General features: G+C 43.1%; 1 protein-coding gene across 1 annotated transcript in view; it reads right to left on the bottom strand.

The window, feature by feature from the left end:
• The window catches only part of Gys2 (glycogen synthase 2), a 29,935-nt gene extending 8,712 nt beyond the window's left edge, over positions 1-21,223 (bottom strand). Inside the window, exons 1-11 of the mRNA XM_051173326.1 lie at positions 21,061-21,223; positions 13,938-14,119; positions 11,432-11,623; positions 9,340-9,522; positions 6,384-6,528; positions 5,772-5,889; positions 5,113-5,233; positions 3,977-4,083; positions 2,852-2,911; positions 2,330-2,408; positions 1,282-1,395 (exon numbers count right to left, since the gene is read on the bottom strand). Coding sequence (XP_051029283.1) covers positions 1,282-1,395; positions 2,330-2,408; positions 2,852-2,911; positions 3,977-4,083; positions 5,113-5,233; positions 5,772-5,889; positions 6,384-6,528; positions 9,340-9,522; positions 11,432-11,623; positions 13,938-14,119; positions 21,061-21,181 — 1,422 coding nt within the window. The 5' untranslated portion in view covers positions 21,182-21,223. The remainder of the gene's footprint in view (positions 1-1,281; positions 1,396-2,329; positions 2,409-2,851; positions 2,912-3,976; positions 4,084-5,112; positions 5,234-5,771; positions 5,890-6,383; positions 6,529-9,339; positions 9,523-11,431; positions 11,624-13,937; positions 14,120-21,060) is intronic.
• Between the last annotated feature and the right edge of the window lie 1,547 nt (positions 21,224-22,770).

Genomic DNA, 22,770 nt, shown 5'->3' on the forward strand with positions numbered 1-22,770 from the left:
CCAGAATGAAAGGCTATTCCAGTGTATACACTGGATGGGGAAGATGGAGGAACACACAGAGGGCTGGCTACACAACTGTGCATAACCCACACAACCACACAACCAGATGGGAGGATGGTGAGGTGGCTCAATGGCTGAGAGCATTGTTCCACCAGAGGATCTGGACAGGATTCCCAGCACCCCTATGGTGACTTATAACCATCTGTAGTTCCAGTTTCAGAGTCTCTGATGCCAGCTTCTGGCCTTCTTGGGTACCAGGCATACACATGGCACACAACCATGCAGGCAAAACAACCCATGCACATAAAACAATAATGAGAACGTCACTCCATATGAAGAGAATTTGTCACAATGAACACACTTGCAGGGCCAGGGAGGTGGCTCGTCAGATAAGGTGCATGTCGCTGAGCCTGACAACCTGAGTTTGATCCCCAGGAGCCAAAGGTGGAAAGAAATAACTGACCCCCACAAGTTGTCCTCTGACCTTTGCATGAATGCCATGGCACATTTCTGTCCACACACAGAAAGTAAATAAATGAATAAACGTAATTTTGAAATAAAATGCATAAAAAACAGTGAACACTTAAAAACATAACTCTTATCAGAGTTCTTCCCTAAAGTAAGTTTTAGAATTTATTTTCATCATTAAAGAGTAGGTAATTTCTTTGCGCCTACTGGTAACATTGTGCAATTAAAACAAATGTTAGGATTAAAGCTCAGAGTTAACTAATATCTAAGGGTACCTAAAACAAGAAGCAGACTCAATTTTCTTAGAAGTATTTACATGTTTCTTTGTTTTGTTTTGCTTTTTACAGAAGGTGTTAAAACAACGAAGAGCTTGCAATAAATTCCCTCCAAAGCATGCTCTACACAATTTTTTTTGTTTATATATGTGCATGTGGGCACGGGGATGTATGTTCTACTGGGTGCATGTGTGTGCTGATGTCCCTGCATTTGTATGTACAGGCGTGCAGAGGACAGAGCTCATCCTGGGGTGTTGTTTTTCAGGAGTGCTCCATGTTACTTTTTGAGGCAGGGTCTCTCTTTGGCCTGGAGCTCAACAATTAGGCCTGGCTGGCTTGCTAGAGAGCTCCAGGGATTCCCTGGGTTCCCTGAGCACTGGGTTTACACGTGTGTGAACCCAGGCCAAGCTGGTATGGAGGTGCTGGAAGGTGACCTGGGGTTGTAATGCTTGCATGGCAAGCATTTTACCAACCGAATGTTTGCTCAGCCTGTTCTGTACAATCTTGAAGCGGTTTATACCAAAGCAATTAGTCCCACCTTGACTCTGTCTGCACGGTTGTTGAAAAGTCCAATCCGCCTAATGGTGCTGAGGATGGGATCCGTGGAGTCATCAATCATGTTGTGAGTGGTGACAGGAGGCAAAGACTGTCTCTGAGGGAACAGGGAAGAAAATGTCGGCGGTGAAAAGCATTAATAAGCGTGACTCACTTCTGCAAAGGCCACTGACATGTCACACACCCTCTCTGTACTCAGTCCTCTAAGATGATGCTTGCTTTGAATACTAAGCTTTGTGTAGTTCAGGGGAAAACAAACAGTTCCAGAACCTTCTTCACAGACAGGAATAGAAAGCTTCTGCCCCTGCCCCATGCAGCTACTGTATGAAAGGCTGGGCTTCACAGCTGCTTCTGGATTTTTCTAGAATGTGCAGGTACTTTGGAATCTTTGTCCAAGATGAAGTGGATTCACTGGAATTGTCTAGCAAAGCACTCTATTAGCAGGACCCCAATGCACGTCTAGGACACTACAATACATTTTAAAGTAATCCCACTCAGCCGAGAAACGCTGGCATTTTCTCCGCTATGGCAGGGGTTCTGCACTTCTGGAGATGTTCACAAGTTTTCTGTTGCGGTTGTTATAATGGATGTAGGTTTTCAGCTGAGGGTATTGATTCAAAAGGAATTCTTTGAATGGGTTCAAAGACAGAATTGTGAGATATCTACAAGAATCCCTTAAAAATGATTCATAAAAGCACATTTAAAATCATTCCAGTGACTACATAAGAGTATTTTTCTGGGTGGGTAAGACGGCTCTGGTGCTGAGACTGATGTTTTGAGGTTCGTCTGGGACCCACATGGTGGAGAGAAGACTCTAACTCCTTCAAGCTTCCCTCTTCCTTCCACACAGCTTCCACGTGCCCAGCTCCACAAACACACACACACACAGAATGAAAAGAGAATATTTTTTCCAACTCCCAGACCTGAAACTTCCTAATTTATCAAGTTCCTTCATCCGAATGAAGAAAATACTGCCTAGGCTGATTTTTAACGATCATGAGAGATGGTAGGTACTTTTAAATTTTCCTTACCTGAGTTGAAAATATTGCTCTTTTCATAATTGTTATGTCATCTCGATCCAAGATACTATTCATGTCAGGGATTTCTCCTCTGCGATGAAAACAGCGTTAAAGATTAAAAAACAGCGGGCACTAGGTTAAGTGTTTCCTAAGTGCCAGGCATATGTAGTTCATCTATTGTAATAAGGTTATTTGCTAAGATATCAACACAGATTTAATATATGAATATTTATTGTTTATTTGCTGTATTAACTCAAAATATATTTGAACTCAAGAGCCCCTCCAGTCTCAGACTGACGTATTAATGAGTGCCCACTGAATAAGAACCTGTGCGCGTATATGCACACATGGTCTCCGACATGCAAGCTGTCTACTGATGATGTCAATGGAAGGTAAAATGCTAGTGCTCATATGACATCTTCAAAGGCTACAAATCCCATTACGTTTGGAACAAAATGCATGAAAAGTGAATAAACTGTGGTGTGTGAATGTGAGGCTCTAAATGATGATGTGTAAGCTGTTTAAGATGCCTACCTCAGTAGCCCGTCGTAGAGTTTCTTTCCAAACTTTTCCTTCATAGCGTGTGCAGTGTCCCTGTTTGACACAGACAGAGTCCTAATTCAGACGGAATCATAACTTTTCATATTCATCTTCGGGGCTTAAAGGAGAACGGCACCCATAGGGTCAGATATTTGAATGCCCAGTCCCTAGTTGTTGAAACTGTTTGGGAAGATTTGGGTGTGGCCTTGTTAGAGGAGGAAAGTCATTGGGAGTGGGTTCTGGGGTCTCAAAATTCCCATGCAATTCCTAGTTAGCGCCCTCTACCTCGGCTAATGCTCCAGCATCACTTGCCTGCCTCCCTGCCCACCTGACTGCCTGTCTGCCTGCTGGAGCCTGGTTGCCCACCTGCCTACTGCCATGCTGCCCACCATGATGGGTTCTAACCCCTGTAGCTGTGAGCGCCGAACTGATTGTTTTCTTTATAAGTTGCCTTGGTCTTGCGCTTTGTCAACAGCAATAGAAAGGTAACTAAGACATTATCCGTTGTGAAGGTGCTGTTGTATCATCAGCATTCCTTGGCGCTACAAGTATTCTTTAATGTAGCCTCTCCTACTATATCCATACCGGCTAATTCTAGACCGGTTGAAAAGAATCCAGGACTAAGTTCACAAATAAATAAATTCAATAGCTCAGAGAGCTGGAATTTTTTTTGCCTGAGGTAACTGGGGAATTGTTGCCAGCGGGGTGGGTCAGTGGGTGGAGGTATAGACAGAGCACCTTAGTGAAATGCTCCATAACTGCTCTGGGCTGAGTGTAGACGGAGTCATTATACTCATCTCCTTGCTTTGGCATACACTTTAGTTTTCCCTGTAAAGATATGCCCAAGCCATCTTTAAAGCCCATATATGGATACTCGCTCATTCTGTGGTTGTTTGTTAGGGACTTCTCCTAGTACCGCCCACTGTGGTGCGGGCATTGCAGTCAAATGCAGCAGCAGCAGCAGCAGCTAGCCCCAGGAGAAGAGAGCCACACACAGTATTTATGCCATAGCCATAAAAGGAGAAACAAAGCTCCAGGGCACAGCTCAGAGGTCACACACTTGGGCAGAGCTCCCTTCACGTGTCACCTGACTGAGAAGGCTGACAAAGGGGACATTACCACAGCTGTTTCCGCACCGCCTGGCCCTTCAGGGTCTCCACGTTGAAATTGTTTGTCTTGGCAGGCATGATGAAAAACACCACCACAGTGACGTTACTCTTATGCATCTGAGGAAGGTTAGAGAACACAGTGGCGTCACCTATCAAAGATCAAAAGGCACCTGGCACGGGACCTTAAGCCTGGAAAACAGTGTTTTCACGCGTCACAGGGGAGAGACAATGCTGAGCTGGGGGCCCTGACTTCCAATCAGGGTTTGTCAGTCATGCCTGTCCCACACCATTGGCCACGTAAAACAGACAGTAATAGCTACCCATGCCATTGTGTTTGCCCGCGGCTAGAGAACCCATGGGACCTGATAGGAAAAAAACAAACAAAAACAGAACAAAAGAACAAAATTCCTTCTTTAAAAGTTCAGGCTCCAAGTTTAATGAGGACTTACTTCTGATTCTTCTAGCTCTTTCTAATTTACTGATTTGTACAAATGGATTGTTTTTTTTTTTGTTTGTTTGTTTTGTTTTGTTTTTTTCATGCTTCTCGTCTTTTAGGCCAAAATGTGCTTCACACATTGATGTAGCAGGTTCTGTGCTGGGGCACTTTAAATCCACAACTGACCTCTGCCCTCACAGCCACCATACACATTAGATGTGAGTCCCCGCATTCTACTGATGTCAAGGGAGTATGTGTAATATTTTATCTGAGTGCCCATAGCCTATTAGGAGTAAAGTGATACTTAAACTGGTATTTTTTAGCATCTGAAATCTGTGTTTTCTTGCTTTCTTCCACAAATGTCGTAGACCTAACATCTCTCACAGGGCAATGACACATATCAAGCAGCTTTGGAGTAAAAGCCTGAAAATTCAGTTAAGATTATGAGCATATGGATATGTGTGGATATGAACGTGTGTGTGTGTGTGTGTGTGTGTGTGTGTGTGTGTGTGTGTGTGTGTGTGAGTTCAGAGGATAGCTTCTGGGAATCTCTCCCTCCATCAGACTTTGTGGCAAGTACCTTTTCTGGCTGACCCATCTCACCTGCCCAAGGTTATCATTTTACGATGTCAAAATCAAATTTCCTCTTGAAAGCCAGGTTCTTCATACCCCACAGCAGAAAGTCAGCGTGCCACACCCCAGGGCCTTACCCTTAGGAGGAAATTGAGCCTGGATAAGGATTCCAAGAAGATGTCAGCTCCTTTGTTTGAGAACTCATACCTCCCAGCGATGAAAAGGAATAAAGTCTTCTCGAGATCAAAATCCAAATGACTGAAACAAAACAAAGCAACTTCTAATAAAACAGAATACTAGCAACAAGACCCACAACAGGACATCTACTCAAGCAGAAGGAGCCTGGGGGAAGAGCATTTGTTGTAATGGTTGGTAACACCTTGCAAAGGGGGTGTGTGTGTGTGTGTGTGTGTGTGTGTGTGTGTGTGTGTGTGTGCATGCGTGCATGCCTATGTGTCTTGGAGACCTGAACAGGGTGTCAGAACCCCATCCCATGTTAGAGTTACAAGTGGCTGTGAGCCACCTGATGTGGGTGCTTGGAACACAGCTCCGGTCCTCTGCAAGAACACATGTTCTTAACCACTGAGCCATCTCTATAGCCCTGGTGTTCTAAAGAAGACAGAAAGAAAGAAAGAAAGAAAGAAAGAAAGAAAGAAAGAAAGAAAGAAAGAAAGAAAGAAAGGAAGGAAGGAAGGAAGGAAGGAAGGAAGAAAGAAAGGAAGAAAGGAAGAAACAGAAAGAGGGAGAGAGGGAGGGAGGGACGGAAGGAGGGAGGGAGGAAGAGAGACATACCCACCCATAGAAATGACCTCGAACAAAGTCCTGGATTCTAGCCTTGTACATAACATGGAGATTTTGAAATTCATGCACTGCAGAAAACTTCTTAACACTCAAGCCATTTGGAGTTACTACATCTGGAAAAGCAAAATAAAACCATCAGGACTGGTTCCTGAGAGATAAAATACGTTCTTTGTCATCTTTAATGTCTGGGTGTGGGTAGGTAATAAATAAATAAAGCCTTGACTCTGGTAGTTTCTTAAAAAGATAATTTTGACTTAGTGTGGAAGGGCAAACACTTGAGGCTCTGTGGGTAAATGGAAGTGGCCGTTGTGGTTTGCTTTTCCGAGGTATTTAGCAGTAAGAGAGGGAGAGAGAGAGAGAAAAAAAAGGACATGCAAGATGAATCAAACCCTTTCCTCCCCAAGTTGCTTTTGGTCATGGTGTTTGTCACAGCAACTGAAACCCTAATTACGACAGCGTCCAAGAGAACCCCACATCCAAGGGAACACTGGGAAAGAACACAGAACACAGCATAGCCCCCCACGCTGCCACAGTCCTGTCCTTGGGCTCCGTTAAGCAAGGTTGCTGTGTGTGTGTTAGAGATGGTAAACCCAGCCTCTCTAATTACCAGGCTTCCGCTTCAGCATGTGCTGCGCCTCGATAGCTGTGATTCCGGACACCGTGGTGAACACATGCGCACAGTGCACGGAGGCCCGCTCCATGCAGTAGCGGTGATAAATCTGTCTCTCCCCTGCCTCTTTGTCTATGTTGAACTGTGGAGGACAAACACATCTTGTGATCTCTTCGCAAGCAAAACAAAATCGGTAGTTCACAAGTTCACTTCCTCACAAGTGATAAAAAGTCTCGATAACATCATCAAAGTACTAGTGCAAATGAAGCCACTTGCTAACTTACAAAATTGCTATTCTTAAAAGTCCTGTTTGCTTCATGTCTTCCAGACTGCTATTTTATTGCCTATAAAAAAATTGATATTTCGTTGCATGTTTTCTTAGTCCTTACTTTGTAAGCATAAAGATAATTGTAATCTCCAAATGTTTCATATGTTATCATAAACAATAAATCATAAAATAGAAAAAAGTGTAGCAGAATCATGCAGCAGAAGTGTGCTGGGGCCATAAAACAAAACAAACAAACAAAAAAGATTTAAAAAAGGAGGCAGGCGAGCTCAATGGTTAAGAGCACCGGCTGTTCTTGCAGAGAACCCAGGTCTGATTCCCAGCTCCCACAAGGCAGCTCACAACCATCGGTAATTCCAGTTCCTGGGGATCTAATGCCCTCTTCTGACCTCAGAAGACCCTAGGCACACGCAGGGTGAATGGACATACATGTAGGCAAAACACCTATTTTGATAAAATCTAATTAAAAACTGAAGGAATGAAACAAAGCTGACAGTGAAGTTTGGATAATTATTATTACCCTATTTAATTTGTCGAGGGACCCCCGCCCTTGGTTTTATATACCTTCCAAGTTAGTTTCAAAGAATGCATGCCCACTTTAAATAGATAGCATTAGATTGCGGGCTCATCTGTCACTCTTGATATCATTTGTAATATAATATTTTCATAGGATTTTGTATTTGCATTCTGGATGTTTCAGCTAAAAACAAACTAAACCCCCAGAAACCAAATCCTCAATGAACCCTTGAACAACTGACCTTTTCCCATTTCACTCACTCAGGGTTAGCTCTCACAAAGCTTCCCGAGACCCTGGCGGTGCCTTAAAAGAAAATCAGACAAATTCACGCACAGCATCATTGGATGCCCACAGCACAGTGTTCAGTTCTGCTCTTCACTGTCCTGTTGGAACTCATGTTGTCTGTTACCCAGGGTCACATTTCCATTAAATGACTTATTTGAGGAGTGTAATTCGATTTACACATTGCCTAAATCTAAATCTAATGTGAGCTTGGGATCTCCCACTGGAAAAAAAAACATGCTTATGAATATAGGTGAAAGCCTGATTTTTAATTACTTGTTATCCACTAGTGGCAGGACGAACCATTCGCTAGAATGATGAGCTTGAAATACGTAACATATATCTGAACATACTTGAGATATGTAGTCATCATCGAAGGCATGATGATGTCACCATTTAACCAAAGGCTTGTTGAAATCTATCTGTGTATTATAATGTGTTTGTTCCCAAATAAGACTGCCCATCACACATCATTAGATTTAATTGATTGTTATCTGTGAGCCCACAAAACCCTCTGGAGTGATGGCTCCATGGGTCACTGGAAGATACAAGCCTGACCTCCTGGAAGATACAAGCCTGACCTCCTCAGCACATACTGCCGAGGAGCACACCGTAGGTTGCTGGTTTGCCCTCATTAGCGGACAGTTACTGTATACTGTTTGCACACCTGCCTGGACTCCTGGTTTTCCAAATCCCTTGATGACTCATTGAAAGCCTGGGCCTTAGCTTGAGCTGACCTTTTCATAGGCCAGCTCTCATTAGCACGGCTGTCTGCAGTGTTAGAGGTGTGCAGAAGAAGCATCCTCCCATTCCAAATGTGTTCAAGATTGCGCCATCAACCCCACCCCAGGCTACTGGTAATTATTCATGAATGTGCATCCATGAACACACACACTCTGATTCATAAGATCCAGGAACTAATAATTCTGGGTAAGTTTCTAAAAATTCAAGTTTTCAAGTTCCTAATTTTCCTAATAATGAAACCAAACCTTCAAGTGCTTAACTGACTTGATAAGTAAAATAGTTTCCAAACACACATGTTTTAGTTGATGGTCATCAAATAATGTGTCTTGGATAATCTTTCTGACTTTATAGAAGATGCGTTGGGGCTGCAGAGACAGCTCAATGGCAAAGGCACGTGATGCTCTTGCAGAGGACCTGAGTTCAATTCCCAACACCCACTTGAGCAGTTCCCAACTCGTGGCTGCAGGTCCAGGTGACTTGATGTCCTCTTCTGGCCTCCAAGGGCACTTACACACAAGTGGCATAGGCTCACACAGACACATGAATAAAATTAAAATCGGGACGATACCTTCATCACTCCAGTTAAACTGAAGGTTGAAGACAGATAAAAAGTGAATGATCTGGGGTCACAGAATTAGGCCATCTGTAAAAAGAGCCATCAGGTGCCTTCCTCCACTTTCCATGACAGCTGCTCGATGGCCCTGTAAGCTCCTCACCACGCACTTCAGGATTCCAGAAAGAAGAGGAGCCATTTGCCTGAAGTGTGTTCCAGTAAGTGACTCACGTGGAGGACAGAGCAACAAGGCTCGGGTTGGGGTCTACCTAAGATCCCAGCTGTCTACTGTCAATCATGAGGGGAGGGGCAGGAGCCTATGCCTGGCAGTACTGTGTCTTCCTCCTATTAAGCCCATCTGGGCCTCTCAGCCTCTATATTCTGATGCACTCTGAGCCAAGTCAAATTCCTTCCACTTCCGTCACCCAGGGGAGACCGCTCCATGAATTCTGATTAGCTGAAAGGGCATGGCTGCCATGTGGTTGTTAGCTGAAATGTAGAGATCAATAACTTTCATCTTTGGGCTTCAGTGAGCTGAAAGAGAGAACAGGGGGGCCTGTGGGTGGTTTACCTTGTCAAGCTGGTTGTAGAAGTCAATATTTGCTGCACAGAGATAACGCCCAAGTAGTGTGGCATGGGTGGTAAATACCGTGGCGATGGGGAGTTTCCTGGCACGAGAAAGGACCAGACCAGTTCCAGCCTGCCATTCATGGAATTGGGCAATGACGTGTTTACCGTCTGCATGGTCTGTCACCTGGATCAGGAGAAAAGCCTTTAGAAAAGTGATTGGTGATGCTTGATCTTGAGCACTGTCCACAGCAGAAGGATGGATACGAAGCGTATAAACTGTATCCCTCTTAAAGGGGTCTAAACAAGAAGCATGCAGACTTAGCAAGAAGTAGAATTCACTGACTCATTGGTAAGTTCGTATGTTTTTGTGTCTTAATCCTCCCTTTAAGCAATTGATCAGATTTATTTTTGTATCCACAAATAAATAAAAATATTATTAATAAATAATAAATACCAGTTATAATACTAATAACTTGATAAACATGCAACAAGTAGTAATATTCATTCACTAAATGGCTCAATAACAGAAATAATGCTTTTGAAGAAACCAAGGGAATCCACTGAGTCTACCCATATGACTCTTTCAAAAATAAATCACACACAAACACCTGCATAAAAATACACCCCCATACCAAACACATGCACAGCACACACACATAAATACATTTCCACAACATACACTCAACACATACACACACTTTCACAGTAAGTACGTGTAACAAAGCACACTCAAGAAACACAACACACAAATACATCCCCATACCAAACACATCACACACCACACACACACATCTTCCCATGTAAATATGCCCCTCGACAAACACATACATACCACATACACACATATATACACCCACAAATATAACCCACACTAAACCCACCAAACACATGCACATCACACACACACACACACCTTCTCTCATAAATATACCCCTCACCAAACACATATTTACCACATACACACACAAACATACACACACACTCAACACATGTATGTGTACACACACACACAAACATAACCCTCAACCAAACACATGCACACCACATACACACACGCTACACACATACCTTCCTCCATAAATATACCCCTCACATACACCACACATACACACACACACAAATATACCTCTAAACCAAACAAATGCACTACACACACACACACACACACACACACACACACACACCACTTGATGGCTGGTCTCCACTTTGGGGCCATGGCTCAGGCAGGCAGATTGTAGAGGAACGGTTGGTGGCACATGGAACTGTATATCTGTCATTGTGACAGACTTTTTCCACATATCTAACTTGGCTTCCTCTCTTTTCTACTACCTCTAAGAAGCTGTCTGCCTACCTACTCCAGTCAGTCCTTGGTGAGTATTGAGTAGAACTTCATCAGACAGATCTGGCAAGGGGAGCATCCTCATAATACTATGTCCTTAGCTCCCTCCTCACTAGGGTCTCCTCCCTGAAGATCTGACTTTCATGTTAGCTGTAACCCTCTGTAGGTGATAGGCGGCCCCCAGGGAAATCCTCCCACCGTGCTTTGCGAAGGTAAGAGAATAGAGCCTGGGCTCATTTAACAACTGTCTTCCAGTGGCCTTACGCTGTACACCTCTGGACTAAACTGCTGCTAAGGTTCCTGCATAGCTGCTGAGGCCGCATCAGACCTTAGTGAATACTGGAAATATCAAGTAATCACTGTAACTCATGTAAATCACAGTGACTCATACATAGACTAAATGGAATGTTTCCAGTCTTTCCTGGTATCTACACTTTATTTGTATTTTTCATGGCTTATATCTCTTTTATACATATATTTTGCATACCATCTACATAATCAGGTGATTATAGCTGGGATGTTTTATATACATGACTTCATTTAAATATTACATGAGATAAATAATAATAATTATTACTATTCTGTTGTAAAGGTTGGCACATAGTTGAGGAATGGTAAATATTTTCTTGAAATTCTTTAAAAAAATACATCATGACAATCAATATAAATGCATTATCTCCAAATTCTTGGGTCATTGATGGACCCTCAGTGCAGTAGGATGCCCTGTGCTTTGTCATTATACAGAAAACCGTACCTCTTTTAAGAACCAGGCAGTTAGAGACCCAAATATAAGCATGTCGTTGGCTTCTCGGTCATGATGGGGGATGCCAACGCCACATGCTTCCCAGAAGTCACCCTTCCACCTGTCCAGGTTCCATGCTGAAGAGCTTATGTCAAAAAGCACCACGTATGGACTCCCTTCTATAAGCCATCTTCCAAAATACACCTGATACAGAAAGAAAACGCAGCCATTGTCTTTTAAGTACAACATATGAGAGGAGTTACAAGATGTGCTTAGAAGATGTAAACATTTGGAAAGGGTTGTGATTTGAATGTGAAACGTTTGAACACCTGGCCCCAGCTGCTTGTACTCTTTGGGAATGTTGTAGATCAAGGGGATACAAATCGGAAAGGAAGAAGTCAAACTTCCGCTATTCACAGACGATATGATACTGTACATAAGAACTTTTAGGAGGTGGAACCTACCCACAGGAAGACCTTGGGTTTTTATAGCCTGTCCTGACTGCTGCTATGTTGTTCATGCCCGAGGGACTACATCCTTCTATAATTGCAAGTCAAATATGCCCTTTGTCCCTTACTCTTGTCAGCGTATTTCATCACAGGCACAACAAAGGAACTAAGACAAAGAACAATGGCAGGCCAAGGGTTAATGTGAAATGCTTCCCTAAAGACAAAAGTGCATGTATTAGACCTTTTCTGTTGGGCCACCAACCAGCTCCCAAATCATGACAGAGACTTCATTGTTAGTTTTGAACGCCTGGCCTAGCTTAGGCATGTTTCTGGCTAGCTCTTTTAACTTAACCTAACTTGTTTACCTTTTCCTTGAGCTTATTACCTTCCTTCTGTATATCTTACTTTCACGGCTTCTCCATGTCTAGCTGGTAATTTGGCTGTATCCTTTTTAATTTAGATGCCCTTTATTTCTTTTTCTTGCCTTATTGCTCTGGCTAAGACTTCTAATACTGAGTTACGTAAAAATGGTAAAATTTGCATAAGTTTCTTGTTTTAGGTATTAGAAAACTTCTAGCTTTTGGATCATAAAGGTACTGACTCAATGGATGAACTCATTCAAAAATTCACAACTGAATAGCTATAAGGATACGATGCATTTCAAGGGTATTTTGTCAGTCCCTAGTCCCTCCTGGTTGTTCTTTGCTTGTGTCTACTAAGAACTGAACAACCTCTAAGTCATATTCCCACCACTATGACATTACATTTCATTCCATTTCACTACATCCCAAAAGCAATGATGCCAGCTAAGTCTAAAGTCATGAGCCAAAACAGGCCATTTTCTCCTGTGAATTGTTTCTCGGGTACTTGTCGCCATGACAAAAGCATGATTAACAGACACATCAAGCTACACCCAGAAGAGTAGTGATAACATCTGGTGTTTGAACTCGAAGCTGGAGAGCCCACCCATCTCCACGTATCTGCATGCCATCTCCAAATGTTTCTCTTCATTATGTGAAGTAATTTGAAAGTCAGGTGTCCAGATCATGTCATTTCTTCTTTTCTGTCCCCTATCACTTTCTTGTGAGTCTGAGTTTCACAGATACTGGATTTAATATCACATGTGAGAAGCACCTTGTTATGTAATCCAGTCTGGCTTCCAAATTTGGATCCTTTGACCTTATACTGTGAGTGCTGGGAGGACACACATTTGCCACCACGTGGCTAGTCTGGGAGTTTTGCCTAAATATATGTCTGCGTGCCCATGTTTATGCCTGGTGTCCAAGGAGGCCAGAAAAGGCTGCTGGATCCTCTGGTACTGGCGTTATAGACTTTTCTCCCCTGCTTCCTTTCTGTCCCAGTATTTTATCACAGTGACAAATTCTGTTATTTTACTTTGCGTAGTTCTCAGGTTCTAACCTGGGGCCCCATGGCCTCATGCATGCTAGTACTCTCCCATGGACCTGCATCCCCAGCCCTACCACAGCAAAAGAAAGGGAACTAGTATAGCATTCTTAGTCAGTTTTCAGTAAACTGCTTTTGAATATAATGCCATCAACTCCTATGACTCCAACTTTCTTTTCTTTTTTTAAAAGTCCTGAAACTTTATTGTCTATCATAGTCTCAACTTTTTTTTTTTTTTTAGATTGATTTATTTATTACGTGTACAGTGTTCTGTCTGCATGTGTACCTGCTGGCCAGGAGAGGGAACCAGATCTCATTACAGGTGGTTGGGAGCCACCTCGTGGTTGCCCAGAATTGAACTCAGGACCTCTGGGAGAGCAGTCAGTGCTCTTAACCTCTGAGCCATCTCTACAGCCCTAACTGCAGCTTTCTTAAGACCATCTTAACTCTGGGTCTTCCTGCGGCTCCCACTCATTTTCCTGTCAGAGAATCTTAGCTTTCCCAGCACACTCTATGAGAACAATCATTGTCATTGGAAATCTGCTCTTTTCCCTAGCTAGGCGGATGGCCATCTCTTGACAGTTGCTGGAGGGTGTCTGTGATCTGCTTTCTGAGAGCAGTTCATTGAGAGTTACAGAGGGGAAGGGACAACTGGAATCTTTTACCTGGCAGCCATGCTTATTCATTGCATCCATGGCTCTTCTGACAGCATCGTTGATGGGCTCGCACTGTTCTACTTGAGTCTTCATATTATGCTCAAAATAGGGACCTATCAGGAAGTAATTTTCTCCCCATTCATCTGCTGTTGTTTTGGCCTTGGTCTGAATCACAGTATAGATGCCCCCAACTGTGAAGGAGAAAAGTTCCCATTATTATTCCAGGTGGCAGGTAATTCAAGAGATGAATTACCCATCTGTTACTATCTGTACTATTTAAAGTAGCATTTCTCTTAACTTTTTTAAAGGGTAGGTTTTAAAATGTTTGGAGAAGGTCAATGTTGGGCCTATTCTAAGCCACTCGAGGTGTTTCTCATAGTTTCACAGAACACTGTAGGGATGATCCTGTTTTTATTCCCCAAATGAATAAACCAAGGCTCAGAGAGACTTTGTGATAGATCTGTCATCACACAGGGGTTGGGTGAGTTGAGATTCCAGCTCAGGCTGACTCCACAGCCTCCAGACAGCAGAGTGAGATCATAACTGAAATAGAACAATGGATTGATGGGTCTTCAAAAGTCACTGAGGGGAGAGAGATTTCATGAAAACATAAACGGCATTGGGGTTCAGAGGGTGTGACCATGGAATGTTTTCTGTTGTGGTCTCAGAAACCCACACGGGAAACAAGAGCTCAATGACATAGTTGGGACCTAGCTTTCTTAAAAAATTTAAATTGCATTTTTATTTTTATGAATGAGGGGTGCATGTGTGTCATAGCACATGTATGAAGACCAGAGGACAACTTGCACATGTTGGTTCTCTCCTTCCACCTTGTGGGCCCCAGGGATTAAACTTAGGTCACCAAGTTTAGTTGCAGATATATTCATCTGATGAGCCAACTCATTGTCCCTGGTTAAACTTGTGTGAATTTGTGGAGGAGTGTGAATGTGTGAGTGTGTGTGCACTTGTATGGATATGGGTGTGAATGTATATGCATGCATACATGTATATGTGTGTATATATGTCTGTGAGTGTATGTATTTGTGTATATGTGCATGTATGTGTGTATGTATATATGTGTAAGAGTGTATATATCTGTGTATATATGTGTGTGCATGTGTGTGTGTGTGTTTTCTAGATACTTTTGGACTAACAAAAAGAATCCCAGTGACTTAGAAAGTTTAGAGCTTTTCTTTCTGCTTTCTAAATAGTCACATTTTTCTGGTGTGTGTGACCTTTCAGTATGTGTACATTATGCAACATTGAAGTCAGGGTAAGCATGCCCACAGGTAGCCCTGCACTCAGTGGAGAAAGCCTGACAGCTCTCTCTGTAAACTCTAGGTGAGAAAGTGCTCATACATTTATCACTTCTATCTAACATAGTAACAGAAACCTATGCTGGAGCAGAAAGTCATGAGAACAAATGATCAGTTTTCTAAGCCAAAGAAAAGAAAGTCAGATTGTTGCTATTTACAGATCGCACAATCTAATATCTAGAAAATCCCAAAAACTATACAAAAAAATCAAAACAAACAAACAAAAAACCCTACTAAAACCAACAAATTAGTAAAGTTATGATGGGATTCAAAGTCCTCATACAAAAGCAGCAACATTTCCATATGCCAAAAGCAACTTACCTGTAAAGAAATCAAGAAAGGCCAGGCGCTGGTAGCACATACTTTAATCCCAGCACTTGGGAGGCAGAGGCAGGAAGATCTCTGTGAGTTTGAGGCCAGCCTGGTCTACAAAGGGAATTCCAGGACAGCCAGAACTGTTACACATTGAAACCCTGTCTCAAAAACAAAACAAAACAACAACAAAACCGCAATCCAGGGGCTGGTGAGACAGCTTAACATTTAAGAGCTAGCACTGGCTGCTCTTCCAGAGGACCCAAGTTTGAGTCCCACCACCCATATCCAGTAGCTCACAGACACCTGTAACTACAGTCCCAGAGGCTCAAACAGCCTCTTCTGGTCTCTATGATCACTTTCACACAGGCGGCATACACACACATACACACACACACACACACACACACACACACTCATAAATAAAAATAAGTGTTTTATAACAATAAAAATAAAAAAGAACAAAGCAAGAGGAATTATACTTACCTGGTTCCAAAGCACACTACAAACACGTAGTAATAAAAACACACCTTTAATTCCAGCACTCGAGAGGCAGAGGCAGGCAGATCTTTGGTGAGAGCCAGGACAGCCAAGGCAGTTACACAGGGAAATCCTGTCTCAAAAAACAAAAAACAAAACAAAACAAACCAACCAACCAACCAACCAACCAAACAAACAAACAAAAAACCAAAATAAATAAGTAAATAAAATAAAATACAGGGATAGCAATGGAAGAGAATATTTTTGGTGTGATCGTAGCCTCTAACGGCTGAGCCATCTCTCCAGCCCAACAATGAAATAGAATAGCAAGCCTAGCAATGCATCCCCACAGCTGCAGTCCACTGACTCCTGACAAGGATGTAAAGAACAACCGGCTGGGGAGAGGAAATCAGTGACAGATTGTGGGAAATGTGGATGTCTGCAAGTTCAGCCATGGAACCAAACATTCACCACAAAACTCAGTCCAAATGAGCTAATGCTTAGACTGGAGATAGGAAACCCCTGGAAGGAATCATAGAGGACTCAAACCAGTGGGATAGACAAGGCATTCAGGATGAGACCTTCAAGACACAGGGGACACCCAAACTCACGCCAACCAGCAAAAGAAGCAGTGAACGGGGTAAACTGAGGCTTCTCCAGGGTGAAGTGTACTGATTATTAGTCCCACAAAGAGTTAATACCAAGAGCATGTGGGAAACCCAGTTCCATAATGACTCGCCACCCCCATATGGTGAGCAACAGACCTAAACAGACACTTCTCAAATAAGCTGTTGCTCCTACATCAATCCCTGGGCTATCCGTAAATCTGATTTAAAAAAAAAAAAAAAATAGCAGACTCTCGTCTCAGAAATAGTCTTACATTAGACCCGGCCGGTAAAAAGCTTGCTGTGCACGCCTGAGGTCCTGACCCCAATGAGTATTCAGGCTGTCGTGATCCTCACAGGAGAGGTGGACAGGCACACGTCTGCAGCTCCCTAGCCAGCCAGGGTAGCCTTATCAGGCCAGTGAGAGCCTGTCTCAAAAAACAACCCCTACAGCTATGAACCAAACAGCTAGCACATCAGTCCCCAGTGGAGATTTCCAAACGCAGACAATCTTGGTTAAAATCAGTGGTCACAAAAGAAAAGGAAAAAAGAAAGGAAGGCATGAATGTGTGAAGAGACCTGTAGGGACAGGGGGAGATGACAGGTGAGAGACAGAGAGAGATAAAAGAGGGTTGGACGAGAGGAAATAGAATATGCATGTACAGAATTGTCAAAGAACAAATGTAATTAATAAAAAAATATTCATTAGAAGTGAAGGGGAAAAAAACTGATGTAATTTGCAGGAAATCTGATACAATTGGAGATTATCCTGAGTGAGTAAAAACAGAGCAGACTCTGGACGGCAAACATTGCACGTTTCCCGTCATTTGTGGATCTTTACGCCTGCCTGTCACCTTTAGGTAATAATTTATCAGGAGTTTCACAATCTAGCCCCGCCTATTCAGTCTCTCACCACTCCACAGCCTCCTGTTTGCTCTCTCTGTAAACAGCCGACAGTGTGCGTCTTGGTTTACACACTGTGAGTCTAGGGGCATAGCGTTCTCCCACACAACCCCCTCTCCGAATTGTTGCTCCTTCACCGGCTTTGCCCCACAGTGACTCAGCCCAGAGACCTCTGCACAAATGTCTCTCCACTGGGCAGCTGAGGCTAGAGTAGGCTGGGAATTACACCCTAACCACCAACACCCAGTAGAGTTCACACCCATCACACTGGATGATGACATGCAGTCCTGGCCATCTTCCTGAAGAGCCTGTGCATTTCAGAGGACTGAACACATTCTGTAGGGTTCAAGACAGCCAGTCTGCTCTCCCAGTACCTCTGACACTTAAGGCTTTTTATTAAACAATAGCTGGATAGTTGTGATAGTAGGCAGACGAGTGAATAAAAAGCAACCGCTTGAGGCTAGTGGGAATAAGTAGGAATAATCATCTTGAGGCCAGAGCATAATGTATAATAGCTGTGATTCACTGGAGAATTGCTTTCCCTCTCTCGGGTGTCTTTTGTGGGTCTGGAGAGATAGCAAGGGGATAGGACCACTTGCTGTTCTTGCAGAGGGAAAACTTGAGTTCATTTCCCAGCACCCCCAACCATGCATAACTCCATGTTCAAGGGTCAGAAACTCCCTTCTGGCCTTCACGGACACTTTGTGTACATGGTACAGTGACCTACGTGCCTGCCAGCACTCACACATATACATTTAATAAAAAAGAAACAGTTTTAAAAGTCCTGTTCTATTGGCTATGAAAACATTTCTTAGTCTCCACAGATCATTGTAGGATGGCCAGAGCATGCGGTAGTTGTTTTACTTGTGAAGCACCTGATACTAAATATACCTAAATATACCTAAAGTATCCTAAGTTTTTTTCTTCTTTTTCTTTTTTAACCTCAAAACCACAAGCTGCAACCTCAAGCTAGATTGAAAATAGTAGATATATGCTAAAGACATCATCATGAGTAGATAGCATTGTTAAGCCAATTAACAGGGGCTGTGACATTTGTGCTCTGCCTGGGTGCAATTGCAGTTCTCACATGGCAGCTCACAACCCTCTGAAACTCCAGTTCCAAGAGGGCAGACACCCTCTTCTGGTCTTTCCTTACACACAGACAAAACATCCATAAAAAAAAAAAAAAAAAAAAAAAAAAAAAAGGTTGTTTTTGTTTTTTTTAAAAAAAGGCAATTGAACTTTTTTTTTTTTTTTTTTTTTTTTTTTGGACAGGGTTTCTCTGTAACTTTGGAGCCTGCCCTGGAACTCACTGGCCTCGAACTCACTCACAGAGATCCAACTGTCTCTGCTTTCATGCGAGGATTAAAGGTGTGAGCAACCAGCACCCAGTTAGGAACATGTTTTATTTGCCAGGGAACCTCTCTAGCGCCAGAGATCAGCATGCATGTCACATAGGACTCACGGGACTGCAACTTTCACGCGTGATCTCTGACGTCCCATTCATGACTGCAAAATGGAAGCAAGAAGAGCCCTGCTGGTGTCCGGGGCCTGTGCATAGCTCTTCATGACTAATTCCCAGCACAGACCCTCACCAGCTTCCCCTCTCCAAAAGCTCGCTCCTCGAGTTCCTGCCTACTCTGCAGAGAAACCCAGGGACACTCGGGAGCCTGGAAGGGGCATTTGAAAGAGCTGTGAACAGAGGTGGGGTGCTCTCTGTTAATAATCCAGAGGAAAAAGAACTCAGTGCCTCGCGTGGGTCTGGGCACTTCGAAACAGAAGAGCACACTGCTAACCCTCCGTTCCCATAGTTCCGAAATCTGTACCAGAGAACTTTGGACAGTCAGCGTGAGGTAGAAACCAGGACAGAGTTCAAATACAGCTCTGTGTGTGTGTGCGCGCACATGGTGCACGTGTGTGCCCATGTTCCTATGGGTGCACGTGTGTGCACATGTGAGTGAGTATGCACATACACAAGGAGGCCAGAGGTCAACAAACGCCATCATGGGGCTTTGTTTTTTGAAACAGGGTCTCTCATCTGCCTGGAGCTTAGCACTTCTGCGAGGCTGACGGGCCAGTAAGCCTCTGCGGTCTACTGGTCCCCACTTCCCCAGCCCTGGGACAACAGGCATTTGCCACCACACCCAGGTTTTCCATGTGAGTTCTGGGGAAGGAACTCAGATCGTCATGCTTGCGAGGTTAGCATTTTACTGGGCATGTTATCTCACCAGCCTCAGCAAATACAATCCTAATTCTGATACTAGCTGACTTTCAACAGATGCAAGGAAGAAATAGGATCCCCGTTCATTCTGAGTTCCCATCTTCAAACTGCAAAGGTTGGTGCTACCATTTACCCACCCATCTTTCTGCCTGGTTTTGATTGATCTTGGAGAATTCAGCCATTGAAATTCATTCACCTGCTAATATTGCGTTGACGGTCTTAAGCCAGGTGTGATGGCACACACCTGTAGTCTTAGCACTTGAATCTTCGAGTTCTAAGCCAGCCATAACTGGACAGTGGCCCCCCCCACACCCCATCCCAGCATCCTTTAACTAGAAAACATCAATCTACAGGAATTGGTTTCCATATAGTCTTAGAAATGTCTGTATTAGGAAATCATCAGGTTGTCTGCATTTTAAAAGCACTTTTTTTTTTAACCAATTTTATTTTCTTCCTTATTTTGTATTCTCTGTATTTGCATAGCATCGGAGAAAGGTTAATTTCATCCCTTTTAATAGAACACAATTTAATTAAAGCCTAATCCAATCTTGCCGGGCGGTGGTGGCATATGCATTTAATCCCAACACTGGGGAGGCAGAGACAAGCAGATAGATCTCTGTGAGTTCAAGGCCAGCCTGGTCTACAGAGTGAGATCCAGGACAGCCAGGGCTGTTACACAGAGAAATTCTGTCTCAAAAAACCAAAACCAAACCAAACACACACACACACACACACACACACACCACAAAAACCCAAAAAAACCCTAATCCAATCTCATCTGGAATTCTTAGAAACACATATTGAATTTTTCATATAATCACTAATAGTACAAAGACGAATAACATAAAGAGCTAAAGTTATATATTTTTCATGGCCACATACAGCTTTGTCTCTAATCAAAGGATTGCTTAATTTGCTTCTTATTTCAGAGGAAAATGCTCAAACAAAAAAAAAAAAAAAAAAAAAAAAACTTTTAAATTCCTACTTTGTCATGACATTAATTTAAAACTTTAGCATAAATGTGTATATTCAACTTCCACTAGCATTTTCAATTCTCTCCCTCTTCACCCCGTATGTCGCTTTATGTTTTCATTGCCTATTGAGAAAAAGTAATGAGACCTATGGGTATCTTCAGATCCAATGTTACCCCACTCTCTGGTAGTGCATCGTCATTGGGGTCACCTGTGGCTCCTAGTCTGCGTCCCTCCGCACGCACCCAGCACAGGCCAATGTTAAGGACAGTACCGTCCCTCCGCACGCACCCAGCACAGGCCAATGTTAAGGACAGTACAAACCTTTGTTGGTCACCTCCCAAGACACTTCAAAAAGCAGTAAGTCTTCCACCGGGAGTCTTTCGGCTTCCCACACAGGGAGGCCACTCAGGGAAGTCACAGACAAGGACCGGCCCCGGAGCATTCTTCCGCTGCCTTTGGGGACCCGTATCAGCTATCTGCAGTCGCAGGAGATGAGGATGTGGCACAAACTGAGAGATGCCAGCCTTGGGATCTGTTCTGCAGCGCGAACCAGCAAGTTGAGGTCACATGAACTTGCAGCTGGATGAAGGCTCCGCTCCTTTGCTGCCTTTCAGGGCAGACCTTGAAAAGGAGATACCCACACAGACGCTGTGCACCCCCGCCCTCCCCAAAAAAATCGCAAGTGAAACCTGCCTGTTCCCAGCCGTGCAGGTAGCCAGAGGACAAACCGACAGTGGCAAGAGTCCAGTCCTTTAGCCCTTGTCCTTTAGACCAAACTCCTGCGCTCGCTGGATGCGGTTTCACCATCTGCAGACACCTGAGCAGGGAGGGTTTCCCTCACTGCTCACAGTGTGGCAGTGCGCGCCTTGCCGCGGTCTTCTTACCTAGAACTTCGAATTTCATTCCTAATTATCTTATTCTAAATGTACAAACTGAACTGTGGTGAGATGCTGGATACTGAGTCTCTGTAATTACTGAACTTTTTTTTTTTTAAATATATATACACAAGCATAGACTGAAGTGTGTGTGAATAACACACACAGAGTATAATTTTGGCTACTTTAATGACTGTCAGTCCCATTTTAAGGGCTGAATAGAAATGGATTTTAGTCACATTTGTATATTTTAAATGTCAAGTATTACGGGATTGATAGTATTTGATAATCCAGTGGACAGGAAAGTATTCAAATACAGGAAAATGTTGCAAAAGAAGTTAGGATCTAAATTTTCATGGGGATTTCGGGATTAAATTACCAGTAAATGGCATGCATATATTGCTTCTCCCTGTATTTCTCAGTATACAACTATGTGTGTGCTAGTGTGTTTATTCATACGTACACACATACAGACACCCCCACACCACACACATACACATGCACACACATGTACACGCACATGCATACATATGCACACACACACACACAAATACACATGCACAAACACGTACGCACACAGGCACACACATACACGTGCACACACACATACACACACACACACACACAGCAGTTACAAGCATGTGGAGCAAGTATCGATTTTCTGAAGAAAAAAGCATAATTATGTGGGCATGCTGACAGCAAGTTAAACCTGTAAAGTACATGGCTCAGAAATAATTATTAATTATTAGGGTTCCAACAACATCATTTAGAGTTGGTATAATTTGCGTAAGCCTTTAATGACTCAAAATGGGCAAACTCATATTACAATGTGTAGCATAAATACATCTATAGAAATGGAATAGATTGTGTGTTTGTCTTCCAGGATTCAGTGACACTTATAAATCATTATCCTTGCCTATTGATATACATGTAGTCACATCATTTATTATTTACCTGTTTGAAGTCCAACAGAAAAGCTTATATGGCTAACTTTAAAATTCAGGTACAAGAGCTGATGAGATGATTCCACGGATAAAAGATCTTGCAGCAAGGTCCTTGAGTGTGAGCCATGGAAGGAGAGAACCAAGTGCACAAAGTTGTCCTCTGACCTCCACGTGTATGCTGTGACATGTATGTCCACTTTCTGTTACACACG

Source organism: Phodopus roborovskii, unplaced genomic scaffold, assembly GCF_943737965.1.
Source record: "Phodopus roborovskii unplaced genomic scaffold, PHOROB, whole genome shotgun sequence".
NCBI lineage: Eukaryota > Metazoa > Chordata > Mammalia > Rodentia > Cricetidae > Phodopus > Phodopus roborovskii.